This window comes from Trachurus trachurus (assembly GCF_905171665.1).
Source record: "Trachurus trachurus genome assembly, contig: scaffold_255_arrow_ctg1, whole genome shotgun sequence".
NCBI lineage: Eukaryota > Metazoa > Chordata > Actinopteri > Carangiformes > Carangidae > Trachurus > Trachurus trachurus.
In genome coordinates this window covers 1,266-16,852 of record NW_028155145.1, presented here as the reverse complement: position 1 = coordinate 16,852, position 15,587 = coordinate 1,266, and the positions used below count along the sequence as shown (strand labels likewise).

General features: G+C 42.4%; 1 protein-coding gene across 1 annotated transcript; it reads right to left on the bottom strand.

Moving 5' to 3' along the window:
* Window positions 1-279: 279 nt before the first annotated feature.
* On the bottom strand, window positions 280-8,793 carry LOC311008012 (histone-lysine N-methyltransferase set-1-like; the record flags this gene model as incomplete). Its single annotated transcript, XM_084001444.1, has 5 exons — window positions 8,526-8,793; window positions 2,316-2,478; window positions 1,940-2,159; window positions 1,279-1,386; window positions 280-435 (listed from the first exon to the last, which is right to left on the bottom strand). The coding sequence occupies exons 1-5, from the start codon at window positions 8,626-8,628 to the stop codon at window positions 280-282; spliced, it is 750 nt and encodes a 249-aa protein (XP_083857570.1). The 5' UTR covers window positions 8,629-8,793.
* Between the last annotated feature and the right edge of the window lie 6,794 nt (window positions 8,794-15,587).

Sequence of the window (15,587 nt, the reverse complement as noted above, 5' to 3'; positions counted from 1 at the left end):
GTTAGCAACCCCCGCCCTTGTCAGGCATCAATTGGTCCTCGTGCTACGTCACCACATTCACGCGCATCCCTTGGCTGCACACACAGCCCTTCATGCCGTTCTCTCTCCTCATTGGATAACACTTGTATCCCACAAGGAAAATTTTCTCCTCGGGTTACAGCAGAGCAGAGTGACGGAGAGACTCGTGTTTAGGCTGAAATACTTCATGTAAGTGATTGCTGACGGAAAATAGGACTATTTAGGACTTATATTAACAAAAACATTCCACTGATATCTGCTTTAAGAGAGGCTGTTGCAGTAATCAACAAGTGATAAAGGTGAATGTACCTGTTGAGGACTGTCCTGTGGACACGAAGCTGCTTCCATCTGTTTCTCAGACACGGCAAGAGGATGGGACGTCTTTGTAGGATGAATATCCAGGGCACACAATGTCATCTGCAATGATGTATAAAGAAAACAATGGAGAAATTAAGACCTTAATGTGCCCACCATATAAAACTCAAGTAGATAAAAATACATGTTCAAGGATCTTTAAACTTTAGTACATGCCAAAACACCAGACTTCAGAGGAAAGAAAACAGAAAGAAAATTGTAATATTTCAGACTAATGAGTAAACCTGTGTTTGCTTTAACACATCTTCAATACAACAAGCTTCATGGGGACTTTAATACACACCATGTTATCACCCTTCACGGGGACTAAGCATCTCTGGATGTTATTTAACACTAATAGTATCATAAGTACATTGTGGGGACATCGTAAATGTGTTGGATTACAGTGATATTTAGGCAAAAAGAAAATGCCCAGACAGGTTCAGATCCATCTTAAAAGACCTTTTATCTTTTGCCTCATTGAGGCATTAGATTTAACTGTTAGTAGATCTGATCGACAATAAATTACCCTCACAATGACCCCATTTGCTTTATTTAGTGCGACTGTGGTCTGGAGGTAGAGCAGTCGTCCACCAATCGGAAGATCAGTGGTTTGATTCTTGGCTTCTCCATGTCGATGTGTCCTTGGGCAAGACACTTAACCCAAAATTACTCCCAAAGGCTGTACCATTGGTGTGTGAATGTGAATGTATAACTCTAAAATGTACGTCGCTTTGGATAAAAGCGTCTGCTAAATGACATTGTAACATTGTAGCATTAGATTTAACTGTTAGTAGATCTGATCGACAATAAATTAACTGCAAAATGAGCCCATTTGCTTTATTTAGTTACTTAAACCTAAGAGAGGCTGTTGCAGTAATCAACAAGTGATAAAGGTGAATGTACCTGTTGAGGACTGTCCTGTGGACACGAAGCTGCTTCCATCTGTTTCTCAGACACGGCAAGAGGATGGGACGTCTTTGTAGGATGAATATCCAGGGCACACAATGTCATCTGCAATGATGTATAAAGAAAACAATGGAGAAATTAAGACCTTAATGTGCCCACCATATAAAACTCAAGTAGATAAAAATACATGTTCAAGGATCTTTAAACTTTAGTACATGCCAAAACACCAGACTTCAGAGGAAAGAAAACAGAAAGAAAATTGAAATATTTCAGACTAATGAGTAAACCTGTGTTTGCTTTAACACATCTTCAATACAACAAGCTTCATGGGGACTTTAATACACACCATGTTATCATCCTTCACGGGGACTAAGCATCTCTGGATGTTATTTAACACTAATAGTATCATAAGTACATTGTGGGGACATCGTAAATGTGTTGGATTACAGTGATATTTAGGCAAAAAGAAAATGTCCAGACAAGTTCAGATCCATCTTAAAAGTGCTTTTATCTTTTGCCTCATTGAGGCATTAGATTTAACTGTTAGTAGATCTGATCGACAATAAATTAACTGCACAATGACCCTATTTGCTTTACTTAGTTACTTAAACCTAAGAGAGGCTGTAAAATAAACATCAAGTGATGAAGGTGAATGTACCTGTTGAGGACTGTCCTGTGGACACACCTGCATTCGCCACGGGCAGTCATTGCCTCCGTAGTCGTAAGTTATTTCTTCACCTTCTTTTATGTCTTTTAGAGCAAAAAGACACAAGTATGGGCTTCCCTCCACCTCAATTTTTTTCATCCGGCAATTTGGATGTCTGTGTTCATCGTTCACTAGGCGGCCAAATGAATCGTCTTCTCTGGAGGCATCAATACTAAGAATGGACAAAGAGATGAGAGTAAAATAAAAACACTTTTACTTAAAAATAATGTTATTACATTATTAAATGGCAGACATCGATTGTGCAGTCAATTTTAACAATTTATACAAATTATATAAAGGCATGTACCAGAGATAAAGGTGCACTTACCACCATGTTTTCCCTCTCCACTTGAAGAGAAAGAAAAATTCAGCACAGGAGGGGTGGTACACTTTCCTCCTCCTCTGCGCTTCAGCATCATCTATGAAATCACCCCTGTATTCAACCACAAAATCTCCTTTGCAGAATGAACCTAGTGCGAACAATCCACGTCCTGCAAGAAAAAAATTAAAGGAAATTTTGATCAAAACAAGGAAGCAAATCATGTACTACAATGGATCATCACTGATGCTGGTTGCTAAGGAAGATTAAGATTAAGATGCTTTTATTGTCATTGTATATCATACAACGAAATTTCCATTTGAGGCATTCCCAACTAAGTACCCGTAGCAGCATTTAAAATAATGTTAATAATAATAGTAATTCATCCTAAAAGCCAAAGCAATAAATAATAACAGCAATAAAAACAAGAAAATATACATAATATAAAGTGCAGTGTGTCAGTGTGTTGCCACAGTCCATCTCAGGCTTCCAGCAGGGCTTTCACTGCCCTGGGGAAGAAGCTGTTTCTCAGGCGATCAGTTCGTGCCCTCATGATCCTGAGTCTGCCAGAGGGGAGGGTGTCAAAGAGACATTGTCCTGGGTGTGTCATGTCAGACCTGATTTTTTCGGCTCGGTTCCTCAGCCGGGCCGAGGGTTAGGGTTAGGGTTAGGCTTTGCCTAGCAACTGTTGCTATGAAAATGGGTACACCAAATCTATGATCATACAGTATCTGTATACTACAGACTCCAAGCTTTCATATGGTATATAACAAGCTATGATAACCAACTGCAGAATAGCTGTAGAGGCCTTGGCAGTTTACTACTACATAGAACTGAAACGTATAGAGCATTCTGGGGTCATGTACAAAATGATGTAAAAAGTATAGTAGGAATGAGTTGTATTACTGTTACCACTCAAGTTCTTATTCAGGACATCTTGAAGGTTAAAAAAAGTCATGTGGCACTTTGGAAAAGCGGTCTGGATTCAGACATCATAAAACAATGCAATCGCAGAGGAACTGTATCACTGATGCTGGTTGCTAAGGAAGATGCTTTGCCTAGCAACTGTTGCTATGCAAATGTGTACACCAAATCTATGATCATATCTGTATACTACAGACTCCAAGCTTTCATATGGTATATCAGGCCCGCACGGAATCTGCGGCCGCGGAGCTCCGACGAAAACTCCGCGGTATTTCCGCGGAATTTTGAACACAGTAGTGTAGCAGTTTACTTGAACGCGTCTCGCCCGTCTCGCCCCTCCACCTTCCGCCCCTCGCCCCCGCCCCCTTCCGTTGTCAATACTGTGTCAGCAACAAAAGAAAACAACCGAAAACAACTAATCTACCGGTAAAAAATGGCAAAAAACCGATTCACAGCAGAAGAACTGAGGCGGCGTCACTTGGCGACACGGGTCACCGCGGCTGACAGGGCCTATAATTTTCTAATGATTTTTATGCGGACGGGGGCGTACTCTTCTGTAAAGTTTGTCAACACTCCGTTGATTATCTGAGGAGACAAACCATCCTGGAGCATCTGAAGTCCCAAAGGCACAACAACAGGAAGAGGAGTGGATTGGGTAAGTAGCTGGTTAACATATTAAATTAATTTAAATGTGTCACCGTGTTTAGACGACTCCGGTTGTCACTATGAGGGCGAGTATACTGGGTTAGCGAGTTGAACGTAAAAAGTCGGCTTAACTGTAAAAGGAGGGTGGTTGTCTTTTAACCCGGCGGCTAGATCACCATCATCCTGACCAGGTTATGATCAGAGTTTCATCCTAAACCGGCTGTAAAAGCGCCGCAGTTTCATTATTTAACTCATGTAGAGCTGCGTCACCTTTATTTTGAAAGTCCAGCGGAGCAGGGTCAGAGCTGGATCAGAGCCAGCGTTACGGAGGGAGAGAGGAGAGATCAGCTGATCCGCTGCTGTTACTTTCTCTCTGAGCGTCTCCTACAGATGTTCAGCTGAGGGAAGACGCTGCTGCTCAGCTGTTGAGCCGAGCGTCAGGAGCTCATATTTATATTTTACTTTGTGTAGTGTAGAGACAATGAAAGAAGTTGTGCGCTGGCAGCAGTCACATACACAGATGGATAATCGGTCAAGTTAATAATTTCACTTTGATGTGGCCAAGAATGAACTATTTTCAGTGTTTTTCGGATGTTGTATGACAGTACTGCTCAAATGCAAACATTTAATGTCCACTTTGTTTACACAGTTTAAAAGGTCTCTGTTGTCTTTGTACAGAGAGAATAGCCCATGAGATTTGTACTAATAAAAATAAATATTTTTATACGCACACCCAGCCTTGTTTTCTAGGAAAACACACTTGCATAATTGCGTTCAAACATGATTTTAAAATGTCAGTTGCTGTTGCTCTTATTTTATTTTGTTTAAATGGATAAAGCTTCATATTTAAAAGTAGAGCAATGTTGAGCTGTCATAAATTAAAAGCAGCCTCCTCTCTTATTTGCAGCTACAGTGTTGCTTCAGGCTGTGATCTTTTTTTTTTGTATGGCTCATACTCTCTCCATTACAACAAGCTGCTTTTATTTTAGGCTATTTGTTGTTGTTTTTTACTATGGACTAAAATTGGCATCTCTGCTAAATGCAGTACATATACATTCCATCAAATATGTATTGCTCCTTAATATGCATGGCCCCATCTAAATACAAAGTAAAAGTACAAGCTTATGTTTACTTTATCTTACATTCTGTGTAATAATAATACTATGTTTCAATTATTCTTTTTCTTTTCTTTGTCTTCTAGTACGATCTAGGACTCAAACCCTGGCTGCCTGCCTCTCCAAGACCCCATCAACAGCTGAGAGGAAGGAGTTCGTGCTGGATTTCACCAAGGCTCTGGTTGAAGCTGACATTGAATTAATTGACCAGTTTTGGTAATGGTGGTCTTGATCTCAGTGCTGTGCTCAACAGTGAAGATGGCATGGGCTGAAGTCACATAAAATGTCCAGGTTCTCTGCAAGGTACTGGACAGCTTCAGTCCAGGAACCCCATCTGGTCATGACAGCAAACACCGGCATAACAGGAGCCAAGCCCAATGCCTGCATATAGGCCCGCAGCTCTTGCCGACGTTGAGGTGCCTTGCAGAAGACTCTCTTCACCAGTGCACACACCCTGTTGAGGTCCTCAGAGGTATCTGGGAAGCACCAAGTTGAGCAGATGTGCCAGACACGTCACATGGACGGAGTTGGGGAACAGGCCATGAAGCATGGTCTTGAAGGCTTTCTTCATGTAGCTTGCCGAGTCGGTGACAAAAGCCCACACATCACTGAAGTTGACGTTGTAGTTGTTGAGGCAGGAAATGACTGCCTGGGACACAGTGTTGAAGTTAACTCTGTCGAGGAACACTACATCTGCTGCCAGAGGTGGCCTGCCAACAGGTTGCAGAAGAACTGCCAGGACACAGCGGCCACAGGCGTCTGTCGCTTCATTTAACAAAACATAGATGGGCTTTCCTTCCACCGCACACTTGACGTCCTCCACCATCTGAGGGAACAGCTCTGGCAGGTAGTCGGAGCGGATGTGGGACGGAGCTGGAAGGGACCCGCCCTGCTTGCAGTATTTCTGCAGAAAAGCAGCCACTGACCTCTAAGGCTGTTCGGGACCTGAGAGCGCTGCTAGAAGAGAAAGAAGCTACTCTAAAGGCCCATGCCATCTTCATTGTTGAGCACAGCACTGAGATCAAGACCACCATTACCGAACTGCAGGAGACTTCCAACCCCTCTGCTGCCACTATTCATGGTCAACTGGAGAACCTCCTCATGCTGTTTGAATATGGCCGCACTGTAGGGGCTGAGGATTGACTAGCTTTCTTGCTCGTTAACTCTGTTACTTTCTCTTTTATTGATTGTTAATGTAAGTTTTTTTCAAACTAGTTGTAGGGGGGTTCATAGATTATTTAAAGTTATGTATGGTTCTCTGAAAAATAATTTGCACAATATTTATTTATGCAGTTGTTCCTGATTTATTTATTGGATAAATTAAAGCAGAAGTAAGTGATATATTTGTGTTAATATAAGTCTTAAATAGTTGTATCTTCCGACAGCAATCACTTACATAGAGTGTTTGGACCGAAACACGGGTCTTTCAGTCACTCTGCTCTGCTCTGAGCCGAGGAGAAAACATTTATCGTATCCTACAGTTTTTATCCAATGAGGAGAGAGAACGGCATGCAGGGCTGTGTGTGCAGCCAAGGAACGCCGTGAATGTGGCGACGTAGGGACGAGGACTGTTATGGTGCGTTCAAGGAAACTCGTATTTTTCCGACCGTGAAGTGGTACCAGTTCGATCTGGTACGAGTTCACCGGTCGGAAGTTACGAGTGGCCGTTATAGTGACTTTCACAGGTAAAACAGGTCGGAAAAACACGAGTGGGTTGCCTGGAACGCTACAAAGTCGTAAGTTGTGACTTGAAGCTGTAATTTACGGTTTCAAAAGCCTGCCTGGAACGCAGCATTAGCGAAAACGACCCGACCACTTACTTCTGCTTTAAAGCAGAAGTAAGCGATCCAGTCGTTCACTTCGATCCAGTCGTTCACGTCTGACCCGTGAACTCGCACCAGATTGAACTGGTACGACTTCACAGGTCGGAAAAACACGAGTTACGGGCTGCCCTGAACGCACCATAACGTCGTGTCAGCCGATGGAGTTAGCAGCCCCCGCCCTCGTCATGGATCTGTTGGTCCTCGTCCCTACGTCGCCACATTCACGGCGTTCCTTGGCTGCACACACAGCCCTGCATGCCGTTCTCTCTCCTCATTGGATAAAAACTGTAGGATACGATAAATGTTTTCTCCTCGGCTCAGAGCAGAGCAGAGTGACTGACAGACCCGTGTTTCAGACCAAACACTCTATAGAAGTGATTGCTGTCGGAAGATATAACTATTTAAGACTTATATTAACACAAATATATCACTTACTTCTGCTTTAAGTAAATTGTTTTCTATTGAATAAAAACGACTACATGGTGTCAATATGGTGACTATATCTTTGACTTTGTGGTACTTTTAGCTTTTCTAGATTCTCACATCCAGAGTTCAGGCTGCTACGCAGCACTCACGCCTATGTTGCCCTGCACCTATAGGCATATCAGAGGTACCCAGAGGACACATGCACATTTCTTCAGTGACACTTGCCTGGTCTTTCATGTTTTCAGCAGCTTTTCTGGCCCTTAAAGCTTTCTTTCTATCTGCAGGAGTTTTGAGCAGTGATTGAATCTGAGGTCTCTGCGGTTACCTTTATATTGTCAGCTAAAATGCTGGTGTCATTCCAGTGAGGTCACAGTGGGTTCCATTACGTCAGCGTGGCAGCTCCTTATATGGATTTTATTTAAAGTAGCACTATGCACATCCGTTTAAGTGCTGGTGCAGGACATAAAACTTTTCCAATGATTAAAAAGAGGGAAGTCTGCACAAACAGTTTTTATGCTCCACCGATTTATTTGTGCAAAAAAGCTCTTGGCGAGGGTGTTAAGGAAAAACTCCCCTTTAACGGGGCAGAAACCTCAGGTAGACTAGGCTTCAAGGTGAGCGGCCATCTGCATTGACTGGTTGGGTTGAGAGAGGAAGAAAGAGAGAGAGATACACAGACAGAGAGAGATAGAAAGGGAAGTAAAGAGGAGAGACGGGTGCAACAGCAATAACATAAGTTTTTCTCCGGGAGCGTCTGGGTTCTGACTTGATGCTGCAGGCGAGAAAGTACAGGAGTGTCCAGCCTTCCACCCACCACCCACCCATTAGGCAATTTTAATACAGGATTTTGCTTGTTAAAAGATGCTATTTTTGCTCTAAACACATGGATTATTGTACTAGATAATTGTTTAAAACCCTAAAAGAAAAAGAAACTACTCCGCAGAATCCCGCAGATTTTCCTCCTGAATCACCGCAGAAAACCAGAAAAAAGTCCGCAGATTCCGTTTGGGTTTAATCATGAGCTATGATAACCAACTGCAGCATGGCTCTAGAGGCCTTGGCAGTGTACTACAACATAGAAATAAAATGCATAGAGCATTCTGGGGTCATGTACAATATGATGTAAAACATAATGGGAATGAGTTATATTACTGTTACCACTCAATTTCTTATTCAGGACATCTTGAAGGTTAAAAAAAGTCATGTGGCATTTTGTTGTGTGTGTGTGGGGGGGGGGGGTGCATGGTAGACCCTCCTGGCTCCCCGCCTATAAGACATCATCTTACCTTTCACTGCATTGATGAATTTCACCTCCAGTTTCCATGTCTTGTCGGTCTTTAAACCAATATGGTGGCAGGCATCTTTAACAGGACTGAGCCTGGGCGGCATTTCAAACTGAAGAGAAATTAATAAAAGACAGTTTGTTAAAATGCATACGGTGCTATTCCAACTAGGGTTGTGCCGATGGACAATATCATCATTGTCATTAATGACCCACCATCACGATTAAATTGCCGTTGTTAGTAGATTATTATTATATTTTATGCTGCTCGCTGCTCCTGCTCCCCCCCCCCCCCCCCCCCCCCCCCCCCGGCCTAGTCAGACAGACAACTGTCTGGGCCTAGTCAGACTAGGCCCAGTTAAATGCCTGGCTCTGCTGCCACGTGCGCTCAGCCACCCCCCAGCCAAGGTGGACTTCAACTTGAAGAAGCCTACAGTCTACGCCGGAGAAACTGACTCTAAAAACTTCAGCTGCTCTCAGAAGATTATTGTAGCCCCCAAAAGCATAAAGTCACAGCACGATGATGCTAGCGTTCACACTGCAGCATCACCTCACGTATTATTTGCTGTTGTCTGTGCGTTGCACCTGTAGCATGCCGAGCTGTTGGAGCTAACGCTAGCTGCAACAGCTCGGCATGCTACAGGTGCGACGGTAGCATCACGGCATCACGGCTATTTTCTCTAGTTAAATGACATAAGTTACATACTATATTGACTAAACAGAGCATTTGACACGGTGCAACGTCGACTTCTCACTTGGCTTCTAACATTATCCGTTTACTTTCTACATGTGCATTAACATTAACTGAATAAATCTATCCTGGTTGCCGAAAAATTCGCCTTCAATAGCCTTCAACAACAACAACACACGATAGTTTGAATAAATGAACAAATATAAACTGCTATATTTCAATAAAATGATTAATACATACCGAAAAACGCCGCTGACCACGAACTCAAGACAGCTCCGGGTAATCATCCGACATCATCATTGACCGCAGGTTGAACCGATTTCAGAATAAAAGTCCACCAGCGGAAGTGCCGATTTCAACCGAAGCTGTCGCCGCCGACAGGATTTCGCCGTGTTTGGTCGGTTTTTTTCGCCGTGTTTTTTCTTTTTTTTCTCCACTCCGGACATTTTGAGGAGGTCGTCCAGGAAGAAAACAACACCCAGGGATAGAGGAAATTCATCTGAATCTGGGTGAGTAGTAAAGATTGATCATGTTTGTTTACTGTTGCTGTTTGAATTTCTGTTTCTTTCTTTGTTTTTGTGTGTACCTGTATCTGCTTGTGTGTACCTGTATCTGCTGCTTCACTAAAACTAAACACTTGATTTCAATATTCTTCTTAGTGGCTGTTTCAATATTATCCTGCTAGTTTCAAACAATGTAATGTGGAATAGCATCTTATTGTTTTATTTATTTTACTGAAGGTGTCTTACCTATTGTGATTCTAGACACTGCTGCCATGTGTATTACTTTTTTGTATTCTATTGCTGATATCAAAAATGTTCTTTGAGATGATTTCTGATCTGATTTTCTTTTACTTTTAGGATGTCTTCTGAAGAATGGCCATCAACAACACTACAAGTCTTTGCCAGCTGTTTCCCTGTCCCTACTTGTACTGGAGAGATGGAGAAAGCAGTACACTGTCTACAAAAGAAACACTCAATGGAAATGTCAGCAGTGCAGTGTAGGTCTCTGCTTACAGCTGGACAGGCACTGCTGTTTGCAGTACCACCAGGGCCAAAAACGCCTGGACCCACTTAGGAAAAATGAGACCTAAAACAAAAAACTACTGGGTCAAAGTTGACATAATTGTTTTTTTTTGTGTATTATATTTTATATTTCATTTTGTACATTCAAATTATTTTGTTCATGTATATTCTCAGTGCCTTATTGAGTAAAAACCACAAAAATTCAATTCCGTTTTTTGTGTTTTTCTGTTATTACACCCTGTTACACCACTTATATCATACAGTAGAGAAAAACAACTGCCAGATGTTGAAAGAATAAGTTGTCCTGAAAAAAGGGGCAAAAGCACATACTCATAGCAGACTGTATGACACTTTAACAGCTAAAAAAACAAAATAAGTCCAGGCGGAATGGTTAATATTATAGGTGTTAAAGGGTTAAAGGGGAGAAGTTCAAAGTTCTTTATTCAAAGTTCTTTATTTGCCATTTGTGCCTGGACTAGTAGTCCAGGCAGGTCCGTGTACTTTGCGGCCATTCGATTTTCAATTAGAAATCAAAAAATGAAAAAGTGACAGATTATTTTGTTTTTTGTTTTTTAATCTAACACAAAAAATTTAGGCTTCGATCAAAAATACGAAATGGAAAAACAGGCAGCAGGACTGAATTTGATTTTAATATTTAATTTGTGGGGTTTACGTGACCCGGAAGTTGGCACGCAGTCACAATGATCATACATTTTTAGAGACGTGATCCGTGGAGCTGGAGGGTAAAACATTGGGTCAAGGACAAGACGGGACACTGCACAGAGCAGCAACCACCAAGACCTGTCAACTCACTGGTCATTAAATTAGACACGTCGCCGCCGCCCTCTCCCCCCCTTACCGGCTACCGTTCTCAAATAAAAGCTGGGACTCAACCAGACTCTGGTCTCCTATAGGGCCGGGTCTGGCTCCAAGTTTGAGCAAATAGGTACATGAGCAAAGACCCGACCAGGTCCGACCAGTCTTGGAGCCTGGACCCGATGCGGCCGGACTCACGAGCATTAATTCTTTATTAATTATAAAAAAATATATATAAAAAAAAAGAAGAAGAAAAAAAAAGAGAAGCCCATAGTTGTGTTCATAGAGACGTGACACGTGGGGTCAGACAAGCTGGTGATCAGCTGTGGTCATTGAATTGTTAGACACTATAGGCCTAGGTCATTTCAATTTGCGCGTCTGTGTTTTTTCCTTTTTAAAATAGGCTCATTATATGCGGATTGAGACTGAGCGAGTGAGCAATAAGCGCGAGAGAAACAGCTGGTGTGCACCAGATGCAGGTTGACCAGCAAAAACTGAAACGAGACGGTTAAAGAGAGGAAAAACACGGAATATACAATAGGCCTATATGTCCAAAAGACTGTCCGGTCGTCACGACGTGAACGAGGGAGGATCTGATGGGGGCTCAGGTTTAGTGATGAGGAACTGTCACTGCAGCTGCACAGGTGCCAGCAGCTGCTCCAAACAGACACGTTACAAACTTTATTTTGAAGGGACAGATTAGATGTTGATTTTGTTAACAGTGACTTTATTGCACCCAAACATTAAGCATATAGCCTATCTGTCGGCTGCTGTCTTATCGTTTAATCGACCCCCCACAATATTTGTTTGCAGAATGTTGTTGTTGTCGTTGCGGCTGCGATATTATTCAGAGGATCTACGAGGGGGGGGACGCTTCACCTCCTATGACATCTATACTTTTAAAGCTTTTATCTTGGTTTAGGTGAGGGATTCTCCAGGCAGGGACTGTTTTCAATGACTGAAATGCTGGCGGAAAAAAAAACAGCGGTGAGAGCTGGATGTGATCGCTCAAAACGTGACAGTGTCTTAATGACCAGTGAGATGACCTAAGTCTTCGTGGTTGCTGCTCTGTGCAGTGTCCGGTCTTGTCGCTGAACCAATGTTTTACCCTCCAGCTCCGTGGATCACGTCTATGAAAACTATGAATGATCTTTGTGACTGCGTCTCTTGATATCGCCAAACTTCCGGGTCACGTAAACCCGACCAATTAAATAGGTCCTATTAAAATCAAATTCAGTCCTGCTGCCTGTTTTTCCATTTCGTATTTTTGATCGAAGCCTAAAATTGAAATATGAAAAACCAGACATTTTTTCGTTTTTTGTGTTAGATTAAAAAACAAAAAACAAAATAATCTGTCACTTTTTCATTTTTTGATTTTTGATTTCTAATTGAAAATCGAATGGCCGCAAAGTAGGCACATAGGAACTCTTGTGCAGGCCCTCTGAGTCAATAAATAGAAAGAAATAAATAGAAAAAAAAGAAAGAGACAAATGTCATTCAAAAAAGTGATCCAAAGTGGAAAAATCAAGGAATCAAAAAAATAAAAATAAAAATAAAAAATATATAAGAGATCAAATGTTCTGTTTTGCCATCAGTCTGACTGTAGCGGGGAAGAAGCTATTAAAAAACCTTGCTTTTTTTGTAGAGATACTGTCCACTCTACTGTGTCTCAGGTGTGCAGTGCTTGTGCCTGAGCAGAGAGTAAGCTGGATGGAGTGGGTCTTTAATGATTCTCTCTGCTCTCTTCTGGCTGCGCTGCACATACATTGAGTTCATGGAGGGAAGTGTTGTGCCTATAATCCTCTCTGCAGTCTTGATGACTCTTTGCAGAGACTTCCTTTCAGCCTGCGTGGTGTTGCCATACCAGACAGTGATGCCTGTGGTGAGGATGCTTTCTACTAGTCCTCTGTAGGCCTGGGTGAGAGGGCGGTAGTTCAGTCCAGCCTTCCTGAGTATCCTAACAAAGTACAGCCTTTGCTGGGCTTTTTTTACTATGGATGTGGCGTTCAAACTCCAGCTCAGGTTTGATGTTAATTGCATGCCTAGGAATTTAAGGCTTTCGGCCCTTACCACCTCTGTCCCTTTTATGTGCAGAGGCTGTAGGGGAGGAGGATGCTTTCTGAAATCCACTATCATTTCCCTCGTCTTGTCGGTGTTGAGGATGAGGTCGTTTGTCTCCCCATAGTCAATGATGTAGTTTACCACAGACCAGTTTATCACAGAAGTGAACTGTCCCTTGATTTTCTTGATATTTGTATGTCCATTCCATTAATTAAAATTTTGATATCTGTATTTTTTAAATTTTTTATTTAAGTTTATTGGACATAATCACTGTTATGTCTGCCGTGCGTGTGTCCCTCCTTTCTTTCTTTCCTTCATTTTTCCTTTTCTTTCCTTCCTTCTTCCCCCTTTCTTCCTCACCTTTCTCTCTCTCTCCTTTCCTTTCTTCTTTCCTCCATCCCTTTTTGCTTCCCTTTGCGTCTTTCCCTCTTGACCCAAAGACAACAAGAGGGTTAAGAAGAAGAGATGTTCCAATCATGTTTTTTGGAACCAATCACCGATCCGATACTGCTGCATATTGCTGATCACTGATCACTGAAGCGTTGAATCCATATATTATCCTATTTATTGTGTAGCAGCATTTAAATATGTAATCATTCTTCTTACACAGCATTGACATTGTATATTGAGTATAAAAATTAGGAGATGAGAAAGTATTATGAATTCAATTGACAACCGTTTTATTGCAGGCTGAAGCAACATGCTATATTTCACACTCAACACTAGAGACTTTAGTTTCTAGGGTCTTTATTATTATCATTATCATTATTATTATTATTATGTGTGTCTGCATAATAGGTAGGCTACATTCATTTCTCAGACATTTGCTCTATTATTATTATTATTATTATTATCACCATTAATATCTACTCTATATATCATTGTCATATTATTATTATCAAAACAACAACATATTGCATCTTTTATTCATCAGAAAACACAAGTCACGTGTCACAGGTTGACGAAACACCATAGCAGAGCAGACTGGATTACTGGTAGGACATCGTTTTGGGCGTCTGAATATATTTGCAGGCTTTAAAGCTATAGTATGTAATGTTGGAGAGCTAGCAAGATTTGAAAGTAGCACCTCATCTAAGTTCCACCCCCCTCCTCCCCCTCACATCAGTGATCTGTCTAAGTCCACGCCCCCACAAACATGGATGCGCAGCCCACAGTGAGAAGCTGCAGGGAAGAGAGCAGCGAGCGAGCGAAGCTTCCCCTAATCCCCTAACAACAACATGCTTCTTCTCTCATGGCTGAAATCACAACGATCACTGCACTGTACTGCTCTGGAAGTCCGAAATACAGAGGACCAAACGCCGCCGTCATTTCTGGGTACATGACATCCTCCGGCGGTGCACAGAGCTCGGCGCGTCCCCTCTTATCGGAGTTACGTCCATATGTTAGCCACTATTAGCTCAATTTTCTCCGGTCAAGCACAGCTCGCCAGGGGTTAGCGCCAGGATCTCTAGGCGTGAACTGGAATGCGTGTGCTTGTTTCTGGTGTTATTGGAGACTGTACTGGTGTTATTGGAGACTGTACTGGTGTTTGGAGACTGTACTGGTGTTATTGGAGACTGTACTGGTGTTTGGAGACTGTACTGGTGTTAGTGGAGACTGTACTGGTGTTATTGGAGACTGTCCTTGTGTTATTGGAGACTGTAGTGGTGTTATTGGAGACTGTACTGGTGTTATTTGAGACTGTACTGGTGTTATTGGAGACTGTACTGGTGTTATTGGAGACTGTACTGGTGTTATTTGAGACTGTACTGGTGTTATTTGAGACTGTACTGGTGTTATTGGAGACTGTACTGGTGTTATTGGAGACTGTACTGGTGTTATTGGAGACTGTATTGGTGTTATTGGAGACTGTACTGGTGTTAGTGGAGACTACTGTTATTTGGAGACAGTACTGGTGTTAGTGGAGACTGTACTGGTGTTTGGAGACTGTACTGGTGTTAGTGGAGACTGTACTGGTGTTTGGAGACAGTACTGGTGTTAGTGGAGACTGTACTGGTGTTTGGAGACTGTACTGGTGTTAGTGGAGACTGTCCTGGTGTTATTGGAGACTGTACTTGTGTTATTGGAGACTGTGCTTGTGTGATTGGAGACTGTACTGGTGTTTGGAGACTGTACTGGTGTTATTGGAGCCTGTGCTGGTGTTTGGAGACTGTACTGGTGTTTGGAGACTGTAGTGGTGTTATTGGAGACTGCACTGGTGTTTGGAGACTCTGACTTCTGTCGCGCTGCAGTTATTGTCCCGAGCGAGCAGTGGCTTCTGCTATGAGCCGCTCCACAGTCACTAAGCATTCACAGCCGGTCACACTAGCCTCGTGCAGCAGCCCCGGCTCGTTAGCGACCGGAGGGTTGAATTAACATAATAAAAATAAACTGACACATTTTATGATATAGGCCCAAAATAAGCCTCCTCTCCTTGAAAGACCAGCAGCCCACTGTTCTTCTGTAACTCTGT